This window comes from Caretta caretta, chromosome 2 (genome assembly GCF_965140235.1).
Source record: "Caretta caretta isolate rCarCar2 chromosome 2, rCarCar1.hap1, whole genome shotgun sequence".
Classification (NCBI taxonomy): Eukaryota; Metazoa; Chordata; order Testudines; family Cheloniidae; genus Caretta; species Caretta caretta.
This window is the reverse complement of record NC_134207.1, coordinates 115,192,401-115,213,953: the sequence shown is the minus strand read 5'-3', so window position 1 is coordinate 115,213,953 and position 21,553 is coordinate 115,192,401. Positions and strand designations below refer to the sequence as shown.

Sequence of the window (21,553 nt, the reverse complement as noted above, 5' to 3'; positions counted from 1 at the left end):
GCATTATGTGCTTAATCTACTTTCATTAAGGTCAATGAAAAGACTTCCATTCACTTCAGTAGGAGTTGAATTGAGCTTTATGGATAGGGCTGCCAGAATCTGGCCCTTAGCCTTTGCAGCACTAGGATGTGACTCTGTAAACATAATTCAAGTGATTAGACCACTCACTTTGCATGAGACAATGCAGTTTGCATACAACATACTGCATGAAGGAAATATACCAGCCTGGCCATGTAAATGTCCTCCTGTCCTACAGGAAAGGAAGTTCTCAATGTTGTTCCATGGCATCCACTCTGATGAACAAGATGTGAAAAATTTCAGTTTGGGTCAACTGTGAAATGGAGATCTGGATTTGGGTCCTGATTCCAAAACACCTGGATCTAAGGTTTTATTTAAGACCACCTGTAATACTGAAAAACACAGAACCAAGATCATTTTTGATGATCTCAGCCCCAGGTAAGTCCATAAAATAGAACTAAGAGTGAATTTGTCCCCTATTGTTTGATACTTGTGATGTCACTGAATGGTACAGGGGAAACTCAGAATCCAAAACAAGCTCTGAGCACACTGTACATCCATAGTCAATTACAATTCAAGTCTTTAGGGCTATACATCATGTCCACATGGGTTTAAGCTTGCTCGGTTAACAGATATGAGCATCACTTCATTTAATATTCTGAAGTGAAACTGTCTAAAACAGAGGACTAAAGATCTATTTAAAATATAGCAGAAACAACCATTTTATAAGTGTAACAAATTTATTTCAAACTATTGAAACAAAGGGTATTCAATTCAGTACTGTACTAGCCATCAGATTAATTTAAAAACTAAATGGCAGTAGTCTGCATTGCTGCCTGATTTTCATATGATTAGATCCCTGAATTTTTGAAAGTCAAAGTTGATCAAATACCTGTTGTCAACTTTGCATATTTTTTTAGGGTAAAGTCAATGTCAAATATTTGCATTGGCAGAAAAGTGGGGGTTCCCCACCCCCCCACCTTTTGAGAGTTATAAACTGATTGTCTTATCTGACCTGATGTCACACTGACCCGCATACAAGACCGCTTGATCACAAGCACTAAAATACAAAATCATACAAAATGAGACCTGCAGCACTTTGCAGATATGCAATGAACATTCTAAGTACCACCATGGATTTTTAGCAAAAAAGTTGTAATGTAAACAAAACCCACCCCATCAAGCAGCTTCTGCCACTACACTACATAGAACCAAACTTAATTTTCTACTGTTAACTACAACATTTAAGGAAAACAAGTTCTGCACAATTACACAAACATTTTAAAAAAAAACAATGAGGAGTCCTTGTGACACCTTAGAGACTAACAAATTTATTTGGGCACAAGCTTTTGTGGGCTAAAACCCACTTAAACCATTCCATGTATCTGATGAAGTTTCCAGCTGGAAACGTTTTTTCAAGAGAGGGACTGAAACTATAAAAAGGAGGGACAAACATCCCAAGGCACCCCTCTCTATCTCCCTGTCCATTGCATTCATGGCACCTGAAGAGATAAAGGAAGAATTCACTGGACTCTGAGGGAAGGGTCCTGACCTACAAGGTTTGGTCAGTAAGACAGCTGAAAGCATGTGGTAAGAAACTTTGCTTGAATCTGATATAGTCTGTTATGTTAGGTATTAATAAATATTTTCTCTTTACTTTTCTTGTAACCATTTCTGACTTTTATACCTTAGTACTTGTACTCACTTAAAAGCTCTCTCTTTATTGAGTACAAACTTGTTTTATTGTTTTATCTAACCCAGTGTGTTTAAATTGAAGTGTCTGGGTAACTCTGTTTGGAGTGACAAGTTGTGAGCATTATTATTCTCAAATAAATAAGATTATATATTTTTTACTGTCCTGAAGAGGGCTGTACAGTACAAGACATAAATTTCTGGGAGAAAAATCTAAGACTGGTGGTGTGTTGGGGTCTCCCAGCAGTATAACCAAGGCTGGTGAGAGCCAGAACGTAACCCAAGTGTGGCTTGCAGGCTGCAGTTACACACAGACACTCACGGTGTGGCTTGCATGCTGCAAGGCTGTTTGTGAGCAGCCCAGGTGGGAGCTACTTCAGCAAGGCACTGTAAGGCACGGGTCATACAGCTGCTCATTAATCTGTATTGTACTCTGGTATGTCACACCCCCTCTCCTACTTTTTTCCTTTTTACATTGCTCTGGGCACCAGCTTGCTGCCTTCCACCCCAGAGAAGGCTGTATTTCAACAGGGCAATATATATACAACTAGTAAAATACTTTGAGATCACCCAGGATGAGAAGCACTGTGTATATCTAAAATGTTATTACTAAGTCCAGAATATATTTGACGAGAAAGAGAAGCTCTGGGGAACAGGCTCCCCAGCAGCAGAGAAACTCAGAAGAAATGGCACGTTCACTCTAATAATGATGCCCCAATAATCCCTCAACTCCACCCTCATCCCATCAGCCCTGTTCCCCACACTGCCCTTTACCCCTCCAGGGTAGTTCTGGCTCAGTGGTGGGGAGCAGCAGCCTGGGCGCCAGGACAGCAGCAGACCAGTCAGAGTTAGATGAGGAGGTGGAGTCAGCCACGTTCCAGAACTCTGAGGTGACGGGAAAGCTAGGCCACTCCCTGCAGTTCAAGGAGGAATTTGCAAAACACACCCACCCACTGCTGTAGAGGAGGACTTCCTATTGGAAGGACAGAGCATTGTGATGCATCATTCTTCAAATGGATGGAGACAGAATGAACTGCCTTGGCTCTGCCCTGCAGGAGGAAGGACACATGAACAGTAGCGATGGGTGAAGAAAACAGAGAAGGAGAAAGAATGCCTGTGTGATGGGTACATTTCTACAGGGCTCCAACACTAACATTTAGCACTACATCACAATAGCATATGGACTATTGCACACCAACTCCTTGACACCTGTTTATATGAGCCCACACTAAAGTCTCCTTTATGCACTGCACAGCTGACTCCTTGACAATGCAATTTAGGCCAGTTGTTCCTTTTTACAGAAGGGCTGTGTGGCATTCTCTGTATGATGCCTACAGTGCTAGAGGTGACTCTTGTAATACTAGTTCTTTTTGTAAAGTGGAGAGAGGTGGTTGATTTATTTTGTACCACCAGCTTAGTCACATTTGAGTCACTTGCATTATGTCCACATGTGACTAGTTGGATTTTCATCTTGTCCTGCAATATTCCCTTTTTCGGTTATATTCCCTGCTATAATCCTCTTTTACATCCTATAAGTGTACTTACATTAACTTTGGATACACACAAAAAGGTATCTTATTTAGACACCTTTGGTACTTGGCAGTACACATATTTCGGGTTTTTATTAACTCTTATGGAAAAAGATGTGATATACCATTGTTGAAGTCCCCATAAAATTTGTCCCTGATTGCTTAGTAAGGTTCACCTCACATCTACACAAAGATATTCAGCTCTTATATAGCACTTTTCACCCACAGATCTCACACTACTTCACAAAGGAAGGTTTTATCACTATCCCTTTTATTAATGGAGAAAATGAAGCAGAGAGAAGTAATTTGCTCAAGGTCACACAGCAGGTCAGATACCAGGAAAACAACCCAGGTCCTCTGAATCCCAGGTCAGTGCTCTGTCCATTAGACCACATTGATTAGTTCACATTGTTTCACTTGCTGACTGAATTTATTCAAGTAAGGTATGACAGAGACTGAGGCTCTGATATGGACCTGTGCTGACAGCATCAACAAGACCAAATTACAGAGAGAACATAACTCAAAGTTTGATATTATTTGAACCATGCAACTTTGAACATTTGGGCTTCTCTCCGGTCTTATTTCCACCCACATGTACAAAATAGGAGGCTGATTTTTACTTTCTTACAGTGCTATGATGATCATTTGGCTAGCGTGTGTAAAATTTTAATGTAAAGCACTATATAAATTATTAGCCTTATAATGAATCCATCACTTAGGCAGTCTTACCTGACTTGCTGTAGGTCGCTTCTTTGGATCCCAGTTCAGCATATCAGTCATAAGCTGTATTGCTTCACTGCTGGCATTTGGAATGAGAGTTTTGAGGTGCATAGGGATACATTGTGGGAAGCGGAAACTCATGGCAGACGCAAGCTGGTACCCTTCTGGCCAGTCACTCTATTAAAAAGTGAAAACAAGACGTCAGAGAGTTAACACACTACATCGTTTTGGATCAAATTAAAACAGAATTCTACAATCTGCATGCTAAGAAGGGAGGTGAACAGACCAAGTCACTAATCTGGAGTCTAATCTAACTAATCCACTAATCTAAGATGGAGTCACTAATCTTGTGGAGATAATCCATAATGCCTTGCCATATCTGCATCTCTTCAGTCTATTAACAATTCTGCAGGTAAAGTTGTCTTCTTCTGCTGCCACTGCAACCATCTTGCCCCAATATCCCTTCACCAGCTTCCTCTCATTTTCAGCATTAAGTTCCGGCTTCTCATTTTTACCTTCCACCCCTGCTTACGTCTCTCTTCTGTCTATTAATCTTACATATCCTCTCACTCCCATGTACCTTCCCTTCATACTACTGTTTGCTCCTGTCACCTTCTTTCATGCCATCCCCTACTCTCATTTCCCATGCATCAAACATCATTTACCTCCTCCTTCAAACCTTCTTTCATGAAGTCTCCTCACTGTTGCATCTCCACGCCTCCTTCCATTTGAACTGTTGTGCTATGGTTAATTGTATCCAAATTGAACAGTATGCTCCTTGGAGTGGAGACTGTCTTTCTATGTGTTATGTAAAGTGGCACACACATTTAGAGTGTACTACAAATAACAACACATGTAGTACTTTTGTAACTCATTGCAGAATCAAGCATTTATGATTTTTGTTTTAAAAAGAACAAAACCTGATTTGTACCTGCAGAAAATAAATGTTTGCATACTCGAATATTTGCCTGCTCAGATAGCTACTTGTGCAAGCAGTTTCTCTGTGTGTGTGCAAATGCAAGTAAAAGTGCACATTTTTGTAAGCACTACTCAGCCTACATTTATCAAAACTTGGCCCTTAAATAGCATATGGTGCCTAAAATAATTGAAAGTAATTCTAACACTTACAGATTATCTACATTTTTCTCCCTTTATGCCATTGCTAACAATATCTTACATGAAAACAGGAGCCCTCTATCTTATGAGTTTGTGTTCCATTGTTTCCTCACTTTAAAGGCACAATTCTCTAATTAAGACACCATAATAATTTGGCAATGTTACAATGAAAAAAATATTTTAATGCAAATATCCTTAAAGCCACATGTGCAACCTCTTTTTTAAAAAAACAATTTTTCATTTATCTGGCTTTCATCATGATGTAGAGTAAGTGGACATAAAAATCACACATCATATAAAGGGTGTTAATACACGAAACAGGAGTATTATTCTATACGTCAATAAGAACAAATAAGTACAATTTAGAAAGCATCAGGTGTTTGCACAAGCAATTAGTATATCGTCAATAGTTTATATGCACCCATTAAAGGCAAGAAAGCACTTCAAACAATTTATTCATTTTATTCTCATTAGCGTATACTACTATAAATCTACAATCGGACTTACCTTCTTTGGAGTCCCTAATACTTGGCAAATTTTGAAGATTTCATCTACTTCGCTTGTCCCTGGGAAAAGAGGTCTCAGCGTGTACAGTTCAGCCATTATGCTACCAACAGCCCATATATCAATAGGAGAGCTATAAATAGAAGATCTCAACAAAACTTCAGGTGCACGATACCTATAAGAAATCATGGGCCAAATTCAGAAGTGGAGGTACAAAGCAAGGGTAAGTTAAGGTCATATGTTTACTGCATAAATCACTTACCATCTGGTAGAAACATAATCGGTGTATGGTGGCTGAGATCTTAATTCTCTAGCCAATCCAAAATCAGCTATTTTCACAAGTTCTGGGCCCATACAGAGAAGGTTTTCAGGCTTCATATCCCGATGGAAAAAACCTGAGAGTATATACAGAAAAAGACAAATTATGCCATCACTTGTTCATCAGCCAGCTTTGATTTACCCATACCAAGTTCACTTTAGGATTCTCTGGAGACCATAAGCTTTTCTTTCATTCACACTCTTTCAACATATGTTATATTATAAAGGAAGGAAACAGTTTTCCTATCATTTAATTTGATTTATTGGTAAATTAATAAGCACAAACTATCTGGTTTTAAAACTCTAAAGAAAACACGCAGCAACTTTCAGGAAATGGCCGTTTCATTTTGAATTGTGATGGTTTGGCTATCAATGCAATGGTAGTTTGTTTTGTTTAATAATTTTAAACAACAAACCAGTTTTAGAAACAGAGCACTTTTTGTTTCTTCCTCTTTTATATATATATATATATATACACATATATATATACACACACACATATACACACACACACATACACACACACAAAAATAAACAAGAGTCTCTGACAATATTATCCAGTTAACATTTCTTGTAGGAGTTAGTTTTATTTATCACTCTGGGACCACCTTGCAAACATTGGATTTTAACAGGACATCCAAATTCTGATTTTAGATGTTCATATCAGCAGTTACACATATAAATGTCTGTTTCATGCACCTAAATTCTAATTTGAGCATCGAAATACAGGATTTGCAAGTTTTATTTAGGTATCCGTGTTTTAAAATTAGGCTGTCTATAACATGGTTTCTTCCTCTACACAGTCTAATCAGCCTTGCTGTTTAATTCAAATATGTGGTTAGATTTGTAGAAAGTATCCATTGACCCCACTAAGCAATACTGCAATTCAGTATTTACTGAATTTATTGGTTTTCTACGTGCAGCCAAGAAGATATGAGTACCATCATTATCAGGAGGCGCTGGAGATGGACTGGCCATGTGCTTCGGATGGAAACTGACTCCATCACCAGAATAGCACTAAGATGGATACCTGAAGGCAAGTGAAAACAAGGCCGCCCGAAAACATTGTGGTGAAGAGCTGTAGAAGCTGAGCTGAAAAACCTGGGACACAGCTGGGGAACCACTGAAAGACTTGCCAGAAACAGATCGGAGTGGAGGAGCTTTGTCACTGCCCTAAATACCAGAGGCATAATGCATACTAACTATGAACTGAAAATCTAAAAATCACAAGGATTCAGCTCTAATTATGAAGGCAAAAGGTGATTTTGTAAATTTCATCATCTTTCTATGCCAATATATCTAAGATTAGAATAACACTAACATTTTATAGAAATGAGACTTTTCACAAGTTCTCTACATGTGACTCACTCATCTATTTTATGCGTATAAATAGAAAGTTTGTTGATGACCAGAGAATAATCTATGGTCATAAATCAAAAAGACACGAAAACAATACTTTATAGATCACTTACAACATTAGTAAGCATAGGAGAAGTTCTTTTTAGTGGAGTACTGTATCCAAGAGTCTTACTATGTCTGTGTAGAAAAGCTAAGCCAGAGATGACTTAGAATACATGTTCTTTATTTTATCATCAGTGAACATCTTATTTTCTCTGACATATTGCAGAGAAAGTGATGAGGGGAGGAAAAAAAGCATAAAAGATAACATGAACAGGAGAGTAGGATGATACTTTTTTAATATAAAGGGACTTGTTACTAGTATATCAGAATGCAGTTTAAAAGATGCTTTGCACACCAGAATAAATTAAGTGGAATATTTTGCTAAATTTGTGTAAGTTCTGAAAGATGCAGTGCACCCAGAACTTCTTCAGTGAGCTGTGGCTGCTCATACCCGCTAGATTTCATGCAATAGACATGTTCATTTTGTATTTTAGTGAACAAATTATTTCAACATTTTTGTAGATATTGCATTAATTTATTTTGATATCTTAAAAGACAAATGAAACTGCAAAGTCACAATTGTCCCCAAACATACCCTCTTGAGAAAAATAAGAAATACACTGTATAATACAGCATGCAACCTTCTTCAGAATCAAAATCATCTTTGATCTAGGGCTGAAACGTATTAAACAGTCTCTAAATAATAATTATTGGTGCTTTCAGAAAAGAGAGCCTCCGATTACAGAAGAACCAAATATAATTTAAAAATCCAGATGGCTTTCTTAAGATAGCACATTTTTGAGACTACATATGGCAGCCACATACTTTCTATAATATGATAACTTGATCTGTTTAGCCTGTAACCCCAGCCTTAATCAAACTTGCATTATCCTCTTTCTCAAAAGAGGGCTGCACAGTTAAAGTCTGCAAAGAAACCTACCGTGCTTATGGATAAAAGCTAGCCCTTGTAATATCTGATACATAATGTTTCTGATGACTGACTCAGGGAACAACTTGTTTCTGCAAAGAAACAAATTTACATAAAATATTTAACTATTTCAAGCAATTTTTATATAGATTTTTTTTCCTGTAATGAATAACATTTTCAGCATTTATACAATATATTATGAAGCAACTGAACCTCAAGGGTGAAAGAACAAAGCAAAATTTTTATATGAACAATCTAGGGCTTAATATGTAATTCCATATTCAAGTAAAACTCTCTCTGATTGCAAAGGGTATTGTGTCTGCCTAAGGACAGAAAGATCAAGTTCCACGTCTGTATATAAATATGTTGGTCTTCTCTCTCTTTCTCTCCTGTGTACACACAACCATTCCCCACCGTTTCCCCACCCCACCCTCCGCAAACCAAACCAAATATAGGCAGTTGGTGAAATATTAGTCTAGTGGTGGGCAACCTGCAGTCCATCAGGGTAATCCGCTGGCGGGCCGCGAGACAGTTTGCTTACATTGACCGTCTGCAGGCATGGCTACCTGCAGCTCCCAGTGACCGCAGTTCGTCGTTCCCAGCCAATGGGAGCTGCAGGAAGCGGCAGCCAGCACGTCCCTGTGGCCCACACTGCTTCCTGCAGCTCCCCTTGGCCAGGAAGAGCGAGCAGCCGTGCCTGCGGACGGTCAGTGTAAACAAACTGTCTCGCAGCTTGCCAGTGGATTATCCTGATGGGCTGCTTGTGGCCCATGGGCCACAGGTTGCCCACCACTGAGATGCATACATTAAAGGGCTTAAGAAAATTGCTTTCACAAATTCCTGCATGGCTACTATACACCCAAGGCATTTGATTATCTCAGAATTCTTATCTGGTTGCATTATTCCCGCTATACTGGAAGCTGAACAATTCATAATTTGTTCTCAGATACATAGGCATAACTTCCGTTGACCTCAGTGGGGCTGACATTAAGGACAGAATGTACAATCAAGCTTTTATTAATTTGAATCTACTAAGTATGGAATGAATCTTAAAACAGAAATTTTAACACATTGCTCAAGATATCAATAGAACTCATTAAAAAAAGTGCAAACACCAGATTCCACTGAACGTTTTACAAATGAAACATACCTGTCCTTCATTAACTGATAGAGATTTTCCTTCATATACTCAAACACAAAATAAAGGTGGTCATTTTCTCTGATAACTTCTTTCAGTTTTATCACATTGGCATGATTCAGTTTCTTAAGAGACTGCAATACAGCAACATGTGTGTTAAAATTATGACAGTAATTTTTGTTATTCAACAGAGCTAAAATAGAGCAATGCCTAAAGTTTTGTTAATTCTACATTAGAAATAGTTCTTGGACAAATGCAGTGTATCTTGTCTATTTTTCTGTACTTCTTCTGAATACCTATTTGCATTCCTCTACAACAGTGTTACGTTTATGAAAGAATAAAGCTTCAGGGGCAAATTTTTAGAGTATCCAGTTTGTGCAAGTGAAACTACTGTATTTGCATGCATAAATCCAATATTTTTCAACCAGGCACTCGGTTATCCATAATTTGCATGTAAAAAAGACAAGGCCAATCAACAGAAAACTTACAGTAAATGGATATTTTAAAGTTGATATCAAAATCATGACTACAACCCATGCATGCAAGATAAATTAATAGGACTTGGATGAAAACAGCACATTGAAGATCCCTCCATATCATATAAATATCACAAATCACAAGATACAGAATTTTTCAGCTCCACCATTAATCAGTTTACTACACTGCTTCATATACTGTTTAATTTAAAATAATATGTTACACTGTTGGATGTAAAAACTTCAAAAACAAAATGTCAGGTAGGAGATTAAACTTTCCCTCTCGCTCCTTAATAATCTGGTTTTATATTTAGGACTAACTAAGGTATAAATTTAAACAAGAAGGCAAAGACACAACATTCAGTATACATTAAAAAACATTATGCTCTCAGTTTTACCTTGACTTCTCTCAAATTCATACATTCATCCCAAGAATAGAACTTTCTTTTCATCCTGAAATAAAATCCAGAAAATACAGTGTATTCTAAATTAACAATACATACAAACAAAATTTTCTTAGAACCAAGAAAGATCAGGAATGTGTCACTTTTCAGCAGCGTAACAATCAAATTCTATTTTCAATATATTTCAAATATACTTGATTTAATAATTTTATTAATATTTACTAAAGTTGAATTGTATTGTTTTTAGGTTTGCCACAGTTTAACGTAATGTATGATATGTAACCACTACACAGTTTTTAGAAGGTAGTTAGCCACATAGACCAAGGTATCCCCAAGAGTTCTATAAATATCAGCAAGCATTTTACCCCACCTATGTAATCTGAACTATGTCCTTAATCCTGTGGGAGTCAGCATGACCCAGAGGATAAGACATTGGCCTAGGAATTTGAAGTAGGGGAGGTCACTTGGGTATGTTTACACTGCAAGTGAAAGTGCTATTGTACCATGGTAGTGACAATCTAGCTAGCATACATAACAACAGTGGTGTACAGACATGGTGACACTGACTTCAGCGTGGGCTAGCTGCCGAGTACAAACCTGCTGGGGAGCCTGACTACAAACTCAGGTTGCTGAAAGTTATGTACAGACTAACCCCGCTAGAATCCAAACATCAGGCTTTATTTTGCTCTTCCTGAAGTCAAACTCTCAGTGACTTATTCATAGATTCTAAGGCCAGAAGGGATCATTGCAATCATCTAGTCTGACCCCCTTTAACACAGGCCATAGAACTTCCCCAAAATAATTCCTGGGACAGATCTTTTAGAAACACATCCAATCTTGATTTAAAAATTGCCAGTGATGGAAAATCCACCACAACCCTAGGTAAACTGATCCAATGGTTAATTACTCTCACTATTAAAAATGTATGCCTTACTTACAATCTGAATTTGTCTAGCTTCAACTTCCAAGCATTGGATTGTGTTATACCTTCCTTTGTTAGACTGCAGAGTCTATTACTAAATATTTGTTCCCCCTGTAGGTTCTTAAAGACTAATCAAGTCACTCAATCTTCTCTTTGTTAAGCTAAATAGATTGATTCAAAGAGCGCAATCACTATGTCATGTTTTCTAATCCTTTAATCATTTTCATGGCTCTTCTTTGAGCCCACTCCAATTTATCAACAACCTTTTTGAACGGCAGACACCAGAAATGGACACTGTATTCCAGCAGCAGGTGCACCAGTGCCAAATACAGAGATCAAATAACCTTCCTACTCCAACTTGAGATTCCCCTGTTTATGCATCTAAGGATCACATTAGCTCTTTTGGACACAGCAGCACACCAGGAACTCATGTTCAGCTGATTATCCACCACAACCCCCATTTTTTTCCCCCACAGACACTGCTTCCCAGGAGAGAGTCTCCCATCCTATTGGTACAGCCTACATTCTTTGTTCCTAGATGTATACCTTTACATTTAACCATATCAAAATGCGAATTGTTTGCTTGCATACAGTTACTAAGCCTTTGAAAACAAAGCCAAATTCCAAGGGAGGGAAGGAAGAGAGTTGTAACTCTCCAGTATGAGGGCTGTATTAAAGCAGGTTGGGAAAGACACCTGCTCACATGGACCCACAATGGGTTTCTTCCTTTAGAAACAGAATTGCTTTGGTGTTGATCTTTACTCTGTCAGAAGATCCAAGAAAACTTTAAAGTTACATTTATTATTTAGATTCCCTGATGACAAGCAGCTATGTTAGAGTGGATTGTGTAGCAAAGCAAACAGGCAGGAATATACTGCTTACAGTAATCTACTACATCATCTAATGAGACATGAAATGCATCTGTTCTACCCTTTCTAAAGTACAAGTAGTGAAAGCAAAATTAAATTTAATGGAGTCAGACCTCATTCTTGCACAACAAATTTAAACCCTTAGGAACAGAGAGACTTCTCGTTCTACGATGGGCCAGAGTAAGGTAATTTCTTTTTATGTGTATATGGGCAAAGTAGTAGTCAATCAGGACACAAAAAAGTGTTACAACATGGTTTGGGGTATTCCTCTGCAGCTGAAACCCATGGAGGAGCCACACTGGGGCAGAGCCTAGGGTCCGTGGGAACAGTAACTGTTGTCATCTGCTCCCTGGACCAACTGCCGTACATCCAGCAAAGATTGCTCAGTCTTAGAGGTTAGAAACCGAACTCCTCTCCCCTGACAGGAATAATTTGCCCCAAAAGCTCTATATGGGATCATGTCTTGGTCACAATAAGTTTGTTTTTGTAGACCTATTTTATGCCCTTCTGCACAAAACAAAATGGATAGGGCCTGAACCTCATCATAAGAATTTAAGGATTTAGGAGTGCCCAGGAGCTAATGGTTTTAAGAAGAGATTTAAAACCAAACTGTCACCTTACTTATTTACTTACTTAACTAGGTACTTATACATTGCTCATCATTACAGTAACTTACTTACAAATGCTAAAGCATGCATAAGGATCTTTGTTTCTTTCTCTCCATCTGCCAGTTAAGAGGGAATATATCTGTTTTTATAGTAGTTAACATATTTATTGTTGGAAGACCATGTGTAAGAAGCATAGTTTCCATTTGAATCTGGAGGCTTGTGGCTATTCCACAGTCACAGGTCAGTTGTCAAGAAAGTTCTTTCACCCACACCTCTCGCAAGTCCCACTCTTGAAGCAAACAGTTCAGTTTTTCCCAGAGGAACATAGCTATCATGGGAATTCAATATGTAAACATGAGAAGAATTTGGTGAGCACTTTAAAGTATCTCACAGAGTACCAAAAAGCATATTGCAGTCACCTTTAAATTTCTGACATGCAACATAGGCAAAAAATTAGTTACTAGGATATTCAGGGCATTAGGGTATAACTGTAACAAATCTAACCACTGATCCAGCAGCTTTTCCTAAATTATCAACTGTAGGCCAGATTCTGCCCTTTGACTTTTATTGGGTGAAAGATCAAACTTATTACTTTCTTCTAAAGTTACTTCAGGAGAAAAAACACCAATGATTGATTTTTAAAACACATTCTGGTTTTGTTCAGGGGCCATATCCTTGGCTGGTGTAACTCAATTGACTTCCATGGAACCACAGTGTTTTACACCAGTTGAGAATGTGGTCCAAGGTCATCAAATCAGACATCTAAAAGAACACACAATCTTTGTTTTTTAAGATCTTAGTTTACTTGAAAAATTGTCTTAATTTTTTTGTACATAAATAGCATAGTATAAAAGAGTTACAATCTTAACTATTTAAGAGTACGTTTACTCAATATCACATACCTTTTGATAGCCACAAGCTCGCCTGACTCATTGCTCTTTCCCATGAGTACACTGCCATAGGTGCCGTCACCAAGTTGTTTCATGGTTGTGTAACGGTTCATTTTGTAAGACCTGGATTGCTGAAAGCCTTGAAAACTTTGAATGTCTCCTTTTATTAGAGGACTTCCACACTCAATTTTTAAGACAAATTTTTGTTTTTCCAGAATGATGATGTTATATGAGTGGATTGTTTGTCATAATTTATTAAGATATTTGGTCTTCTTCCTCAGGATTATAGCCACTTTGAGATCCAGAAATAAAGTAACAAGGAAGGGAATAATGCAGCCATTCTTACATACATCCTTAACAAACAAACAAACAAAAAAAGGGGGGGGGGGTGAAAAAGGTGAATTTTAACATTAATGTATTCTAGGAAAAATACAATAGAATACTCATATCTAACATGAATAAAGAATCTTATATTAATGTTTTCGCTGTATAATGGAACCTGTCAGAATGGCCAGGGTTTTTTTGCCATATGGAATAAAGATACAGATCTAAACTGAATATGTTCTACAAGCATCAAGCAACTTGCTACATCCATGTGGCTTTTCCTGTAAAATGTGAGAATTCTCCCCGTAACACTGAGAGCACCAGGAGCTAACAATCCAGCATGAACATGACATCCCAATGTAGGTGTATTCTGCTGTTTAGGAGACATGTCCAACCCTGCAGCTGGCTAGCACATACTCCTGTCTGCAGGATGCGCTTGCTTGAAACAGCCTCCTTATAAAAGCAGCACCTTGTCCCACCATTCAGTGGTGCCTCTGGCATCAGTGAGGAATCGTGCACTGGCTGTCATGATGCCAGTAGCAGATGACCCACTCTGCTTATTCCCTGTGCACTGACCCTCCACCAGTTTGGCCACAAAGAGTACAAAGTAATCATTTTGCCCCTCATTGAAATGCAGCCACCTCTATGGTGAAATGAAATAATTGTTTAATAGAGCACAGCAACACTACCCAGCAGATCTGGAAGTAAATTATTGTGGAAATTTTACATAGGCAAAAAAAATTAGACTCCAATCTTCAACCTGCTGCCTTATAATGCCATCTAAAGTTTGCTATTTTAGGCCCCAATCCTGCAAACCCTTACACATATTAACTTCAATGGGCCTACTCATGGTAGACTCGGCTTATTGCTTAGTTTTATTTATCCTTTAAAAATAGCTATTAAAAATACAAAGATTTATTTTAGAAAGCCCTCTGAAAGCATGGTTATTTGCACTTTAAAAGACAGCATGTAAAGCATCAGAAACTATATAAAATATATATTAATATGCATATATAACAAATATAGAATGAGATTAATTTTAATAGGATTTGGTGTCCAAGTCACTTAGTAAGCTTTGAAAAATCACATACACACGTCTATATACTGTTAAATGATCCTGATAAGCCAGTTTTGTGTGTGTATTTTTTTTATATATATAATGTTTTCAATTTTATTCAGAACTGCCAGTGAACCAAAAAGATCAGTTATTCACAAAGCTCTAATAATAAAAAAACCCCATGAATATTGGCAGGGGAATCCAGAGACTGGTTTAATATTTGAAAATACTTTTAATTCCCTTTAGTTGATTAGTTTTCAAGTTGGTGATTCCCCTTTACGAGTTCCTTCATTAGCCTATCACACTAAGTGGACAATCATTCTCATACAACTATACTGATATTAACACAGTATGTTGACACCTCTGTATACCATACCCAAAGGAAGTGGGTTTATATATAATCTCCCTACTAACAATAAATTTGAACCGTAACCCCAGGTCTGAAAATGCAGAAACTTTATATGTGTATCTGAACTTCATGATGGGTCACTAGCTCGAGAATAGACTGAATGAAAACAAGAGGACCCTGAATTCTAGGGAAATTTGGAGCCTGATCTAGATCCAAACTTGGAAACCTAGACCTATCTCTAAGTCCTGCTCTTTGTTCACACTTCTCCCCTGACCACTTCCCAAGTAATCCCTATTTATTACTTAAATTGACCTCCAACATTTTAAATTATTGTTACTAAGTCAGATGTGTACTAAACAAAAATAAATGCTATACATGCTAACCTAGCAGAATTAATTCTTTCCCCTGTGGAAACGTCTATCTTTGCAAGTTTAGAGCCCGATCCTGCCTCCCCTATGGAGCCAAAACAAGAGATTGAGGACTATAAGAAATGCAACATCAGGCTCTTGGTAGCAACAAAGGTTTCTGTCCTGACCCTTCTGAAGTCAATAGGAGTTTTGCTGTTAACTGAACAGAATAAGGCCTACACATTCTTCTGCACAACCTCATGTCCTGAATCTTACACAGCTCTGTGAAATAAATATGCCACTACATTCAGGAGCATCACCTGTGAGTACTTAGCTGAAAGAAGAAAGCCTACTGTAAACAACAGATTGTTTCTTATTCATAGTGACACACTGCCAATAATCTCTTCACATAAGATTAAGGAAGGATTAAAACAGAGGACAAATGGAAGACAAAGTGCAATAGCTTGGAAGACCCTAGTAGTTTGTCTACGCTTGCAGAATCTGAGCAATTTTGAAAGTACATTTTCACATTTGTACCATTACCATCTTATTATGTTATTTAAGCAGTAGTAACAGTCAGTAATGTCATCATTAATTTTAAAATGTCTATTTATAATTTTAAAATATACAGTGGGCAAACAGCAAATCACCAAAGTCCCTGAAGCACATTTATAATGCATTTCCACGGAACAGATTCAACAGTTGCATGCAAAAAGGGACAAGCTACCCAAACCCTAAAACATAGTAAATTGCAAACAAACTAGAAAATGCAATCCACTAAGGAGCCTCCATGCAGCTAAATAAAACACTTAGACCCCAATTTTGCCAACCCTATTTACACTGATTTATTGAAATCAATGGGACTATTCATGGAGCAAGTCACTACCCAAGATGAGTAAGGCTGGCAGGACTAGGCCCTAAATGATCCTGTTCTGTTAAAAATGCTTTATTAATAAAATAGTAGCAATACTTTTAAAAACAAAAATAAAACAAATTTTAAAAAACAGACTATGTCCCTTAAAGACATCTGAGTAGTTAGTATACAATATGATTAAAACAGATAGTAACCAAGTTCTAAGATGTGTCCATACATTTCTTGAGCCAGATTATGAACCCCTTATTCAAACTGTTCAATCTCATAAGGGAACACATAGAGCATTTAGGGTGCAATTCTGACAGCCTTAATCATCTATTGGAGTACTCATGAGAGTAACTCCTTACCGACATACGTAAAGGATTCACACACTGGCCCATAGTAAATATTTGTTTATATATGTATCATAAGGAAATTAATTTACTTTTTGAAAAGGTTTGGTACATGGTTTCATTTTTTATTGTTGGCTGTCAGGATAATATACATTTTCCCCTTTAGAATTAAGCTCACGCTTGTCTTGAAAAAGAGGCCACAACTCTCATTTATTCAAAATGTGAAAAATCAAGATTTCCTGAGAAGTTTTATCTTAGATCTCACAGATGAAAATCAGACTGTCCTCATTAATAGATCTCACAGATGAAAATCAGACTGTCCTCATTAATACATATCATAACATTATCAGGGCTTGGGCTTACTCTTCCGGGAGCCAATGGGAGCCAGACTGGGCTACCGGTGTGTTGTATCTTTATTGGAACAGAATTAGAACATGGCCCCTATTCTCCTCTCACATACTCTAAACCAGGAGTAATTCTACTGGGATAAAGTAGAGTAAGGAAGTGGAGAATCAGGCCCCTTGATAAACAATACAAGGATGGTTTGCAGAAGTTATCATCATGCCTTTTAGAGTCTACAGTCATTACTCAAACCAAATTCCCACTGACCTTAACAGCTGGCAATGGAAGAAGTTTTGCCTGGTAGGAAGGACTGCAGTCTGAGGGAGGGGGCGGGAGGCGGGGGAATTATCCTTGCATTGACTTCTTTATTGTTTACTTTTACAGGAGCTGGCTGCGACACTGAGACACTGCTGCAGCTTTATTAGCTGACTGCTGGCCAAGAGAGCGAACAGAACTCTTAAGTCTCTCATTCATCTGCAAGGAGCAGCCTTCATTGTAAGACTAACTTCAGGACGAGTGTTCATAGTCTCTGCCTTTGGGAAGGCTGTGCCTGTTTCAGACGAGGCATTTAAAGCCTTGTTCGGACATGTGATGGGCTCTCCCTTCAGCCAAACAGCCACACGAGAGAGATTCAAGGTTGCGTCAGGAAGTGAGCGAAAGGCAGCGCCTCTCTTTTAAAGCACGAAAGTCAAACTGCACCATGGGGAGGGGGGCACAGTCAGAGACACGTGTATTTTTTTTGGGGGGGGGGGAGAATAATTCCTCCTCTGGCTTGCCCCACAACCCACCTCCCCCCGGGACAAAAAAAACAAGTCAATCTGGAGGTGACATGCCCACCCCTGCTACCCCCCCGCCCATCAGCCCCTCCTCTAGCCCCCCCATCAACCCTCCCAACCCCATGTCCCCCCAGCCCTTCCCCCATCGTCTCCCCCTTCCTACTCCTCCCGCCCCCTGCCCCCACCCCGCACTCACTGCTGCGCTCCTGGCCGCCGGTGCCGGGGCCGCCCCCCTCTGGCGCGCGGCGCATCCCGACCTCGAACCGCCAGCAGCGCCCCCGCCGTGAGCTCCTCCAGCCCGGCCGGGGTGGGACTCGTCTCCTAGGCGACGGCGGGGGACGCGTGGGGGCGGGGCAAGGAGAAGGGAACCCGCCCATCTGCCGGCACCGCCGCGGCCGGGCCCTGGCGCGGGCGCTGACCACGTGACCCGGCAGGGCCCGCTGCGGGCGGCAACGGCCAGGGTGGCGTGCGGCGGGCACGCTGCGCTCGCGGAGCGTCAAACTCCGCCCCGGTGCGCGCGGGCAGCGCCACGGCGCCTGTTCTGGCACGCGGGGCAGGGGCTGGTGTGCGCGTGCAGCCGTCCTGTAGCTACAGCTGTTTGGCAACTCATTGACAGCCCCTGAGAGGGCCAGCTGCTCTTTGCAAGGGCTGACACGGCTACCACTCTGCAACCTGTCGTCATGCTGCAGGGGGCGTTTTGCTACCTGGGAGGTTGCTGCCGTTTCACGCTGCCTAGTTTTTTCCATGGTGGGAGGTGATGGGCTGCAGTAGCCAGCGAGGAACGCGCTAGCAGGAGAAGAAAACCCACCTCTGTGAACAATTTCCTTTCCCATATGCAGGGGTGGTAAGAGCCAAGTTTCCATGCCTGCTATGGGACTTTCTGCTTCAGAATAGGAAACCTAAATGCTTTAGGCCAGTGGTTCTCACCCTGTGGGTCAGGAGCCCATTTTAATGGCAGTGTCAGGACTGGCTTAGACTTGCTGGGGCCAAAGCTGAAGTCCAAGGCCCACGACCTAAGGCTGAAGCCCTGTATGGCGGGGATCAGGTTATGGGCCCCTTGCCTGGGGCTGAGGCTTTGGGCCTCACACCTGGGGTGGCATAGCTCAAGCAGGCTCAGGATTTGGTCCCCTCTCTTGGGGTTGTGTAGTAATTTTTGTTGTCATAAGGGGGTTGCGGGAAAATTATGTTTGAGAGCTGCATGAGGCTACAGGACAGAAGATTCAGAAGCCCACTTTCCACTCTCTCTCTCTCTCTACCTTAGTCTTGCAGGCTGAAATTCACAAGAACTCTCACCCCAACCCCAGAAAGCATTTGCTAAGCCCCATAGAAGTCAAGCACATACTGAAGTGCTTTTCTGAATAGGCAAGGGTTTAAGCAGTTGAAGTGCTTTCCTGCATTCGGGACTCTTTCAGGAGAAATGTTTATCCAGCACCACCACCTGCTTTGGTGACTTTTTCATATCAGTACAGTCTCGGTGCTACTGTGGGAAGAGTTCAAATGGGAAAGCTCCATTGTCTGATGATGGACAGTAATAAGCACAAACAAGCTCCACAGCAGTTAATAGGAGCTGCAGGTGTTCAGCATCAGGCCTTCACACTGTTTGTTTTCTTTACCCAGGGTCTGCTCCTACTCCCATTGATTTACACAGCTGTGTAATTGTTTATATGGTGGTCGTACTGCAGATTCAGAATTCCAGCAGGCTGTTGGTGAAGCTGCCATTTTGAGACAGATTGATGCAGCATGTTACGGAAGTCACACGCTCATATGGAGACTTTACTTTTACTTACTGTATTTGTACTGCAGCACAGCTAGGAGCCTGACTCATGGCAGACCAGGTATTTTGAGGTGCTGACTAAACGCAAAATAAATTATGTTTTGTTGTCACTTTATCTAAATTCTGTCAGGCAAAGTATACAGTTGCTCTTTGTGCCTTGAAAAACATAGTGGAAAGCAGCAGACTGTGAGGATGCTTGCTGCCTCCCAGGATTGGGTCCAGACAGCTGGATCCTGCTTGCCTTGTTCACACAAGTAGTGAGGTTAACTTAAATGGGACCACCATTCTGATCCAGGCAAGCAGGATTCACACCTACATTTGTAACATGAGACAGGAGAAGTCAACACTTTTGATAATGTAAAAGGTGAAATGAAATGAGTGCTGTCTAGAATTTTCACTCTTCCCCTCTGTTTTGTTCAAATAAAGCCAAACTTAACTATTCAAATCCAAAAAAAAAAAGTGCCTGAACTGCAATATTTTCTAAAATGCCCATGACTGGTATAATGATGCAAAGTGCAAGAAGTGATAAAACAAGATTTAAAAAGTTATACTGATGCAAACAAAAGAAAATTGGTCATTTTAACACCAAGTTAGCCCTAATTAACAAGCACTGTAGGAGACAGATGCTTGCTAATACAATCAATCAAGTTTTACGTCTGATTGTAATATAACCCCTACCTGACCTTTCTGATTTTTAAAAAAATACACACACACTGCATTACATCACTAGACAAAGCATAAAAAGTAAAACTGACCTCTTAAATAGCCCTGTACAGACTGTCACTAATCCTCAAAACACAGTTGAGGTTAAGTATCTCACTTTTACGGACAGAGCAATGGAGGGAGAGCGCCAAAATTCATCAAGGGCAGAAGCGATAGAACAATTTTTCTAGTGCGGGTGCTGAGAGCCAGTGAACCAACCTGTAAATCCTGTATATAATGAAAACCACTTCAAGCCTGGGGATGCTGCAGCACCCCCCGCACTCCTAGTTCTACTACCTATGATCAAGGGTGACTTTGCCCAAGGCCTCTGAGGGAGATTGTGTTTGATTTGAATTATAATTTAGGAATACCTGAATCTTTATCCTGTGCACAGAACACCAGGTTACTTTGCTTGGGGTCTCCACCTGTGACCCGTATGTGGGGTGGTAATTCACATAAAGGTTGCGTAATTATGGCCTCAGTTTGTTATATGTCTGGAGGTGTAAATTACTTATTTCGATATTCCCTTACAGATAATTTATTTTAATCCATTCTGCTCTTTTGAGATTAAAACTATATAAATTTGGGGTCTCATCCTACAGAAGTCAATGCAAGTAACAATGGGACTATTCATGTGAATAAAGTTACTCACATACATGTCTGCAAAACTGAGCCCTCAGTGTAATACTTTTAAAAGTTCACAGCTGCCATTACCAAGGATTTGAAGCTTTTTCCTTTGTTAGACTATTGCAATGTATGGATCTAGCCACTGGGAGGTGTAGGCTACCACCTCTACTCTTGCCATGTGTTTTTCATTTTATAGCACTGATTAAAATTAACCCCTTTTATAAATTGCCCTTAAGTATTACAAGAGTGTGCATGTTAATAATCAGGTGTTTTGTAAATATCTAAAATAGGCATAACTATGGATAGACCTACTAGAATGAAAAAATCAGTTTATCAGTTTTAGGCTTTTGTACCAATGGAATAAAAAATCTCTGCTCATTTATAATAGGATCTATTTGTATGTTTACTGTGAGGAAGTGCCGTCAAAAGAATAATTTTAAAGGATTTGAGAATTATGAATGAGGTTTACTTGTAGTTATACAAAATTACTAGAGATTTGTCTAATATCTGTAGTTT

At 39.6% G+C, this 21,553-nt stretch overlaps 1 protein-coding gene across 1 annotated transcript in view; it reads right to left on the bottom strand.

Moving 5' to 3' along the window:
- MAK (male germ cell associated kinase) overlaps positions 1–18,355 on the bottom strand; it is a 56,990-nt gene extending 38,635 nt beyond the window's left edge. Inside the window, exons 1-8 of the mRNA XM_048839832.2 lie at positions 18,131–18,355; positions 13,546–13,886; positions 10,239–10,293; positions 9,377–9,498; positions 8,239–8,318; positions 5,842–5,974; positions 5,583–5,754; positions 3,969–4,136 (exon numbers count right to left, since the gene is read on the bottom strand). Of these exons, the coding sequence (XP_048695789.1) occupies positions 3,969–4,136; positions 5,583–5,754; positions 5,842–5,974; positions 8,239–8,318; positions 9,377–9,498; positions 10,239–10,293; positions 13,546–13,646 (831 nt within the window). The 5' untranslated portion in view covers positions 13,647–13,886; positions 18,131–18,355. The remainder of the gene's footprint in view (positions 1–3,968; positions 4,137–5,582; positions 5,755–5,841; positions 5,975–8,238; positions 8,319–9,376; positions 9,499–10,238; positions 10,294–13,545; positions 13,887–18,130) is intronic.
- Between the last annotated feature and the right edge of the window lie 3,198 nt (positions 18,356–21,553).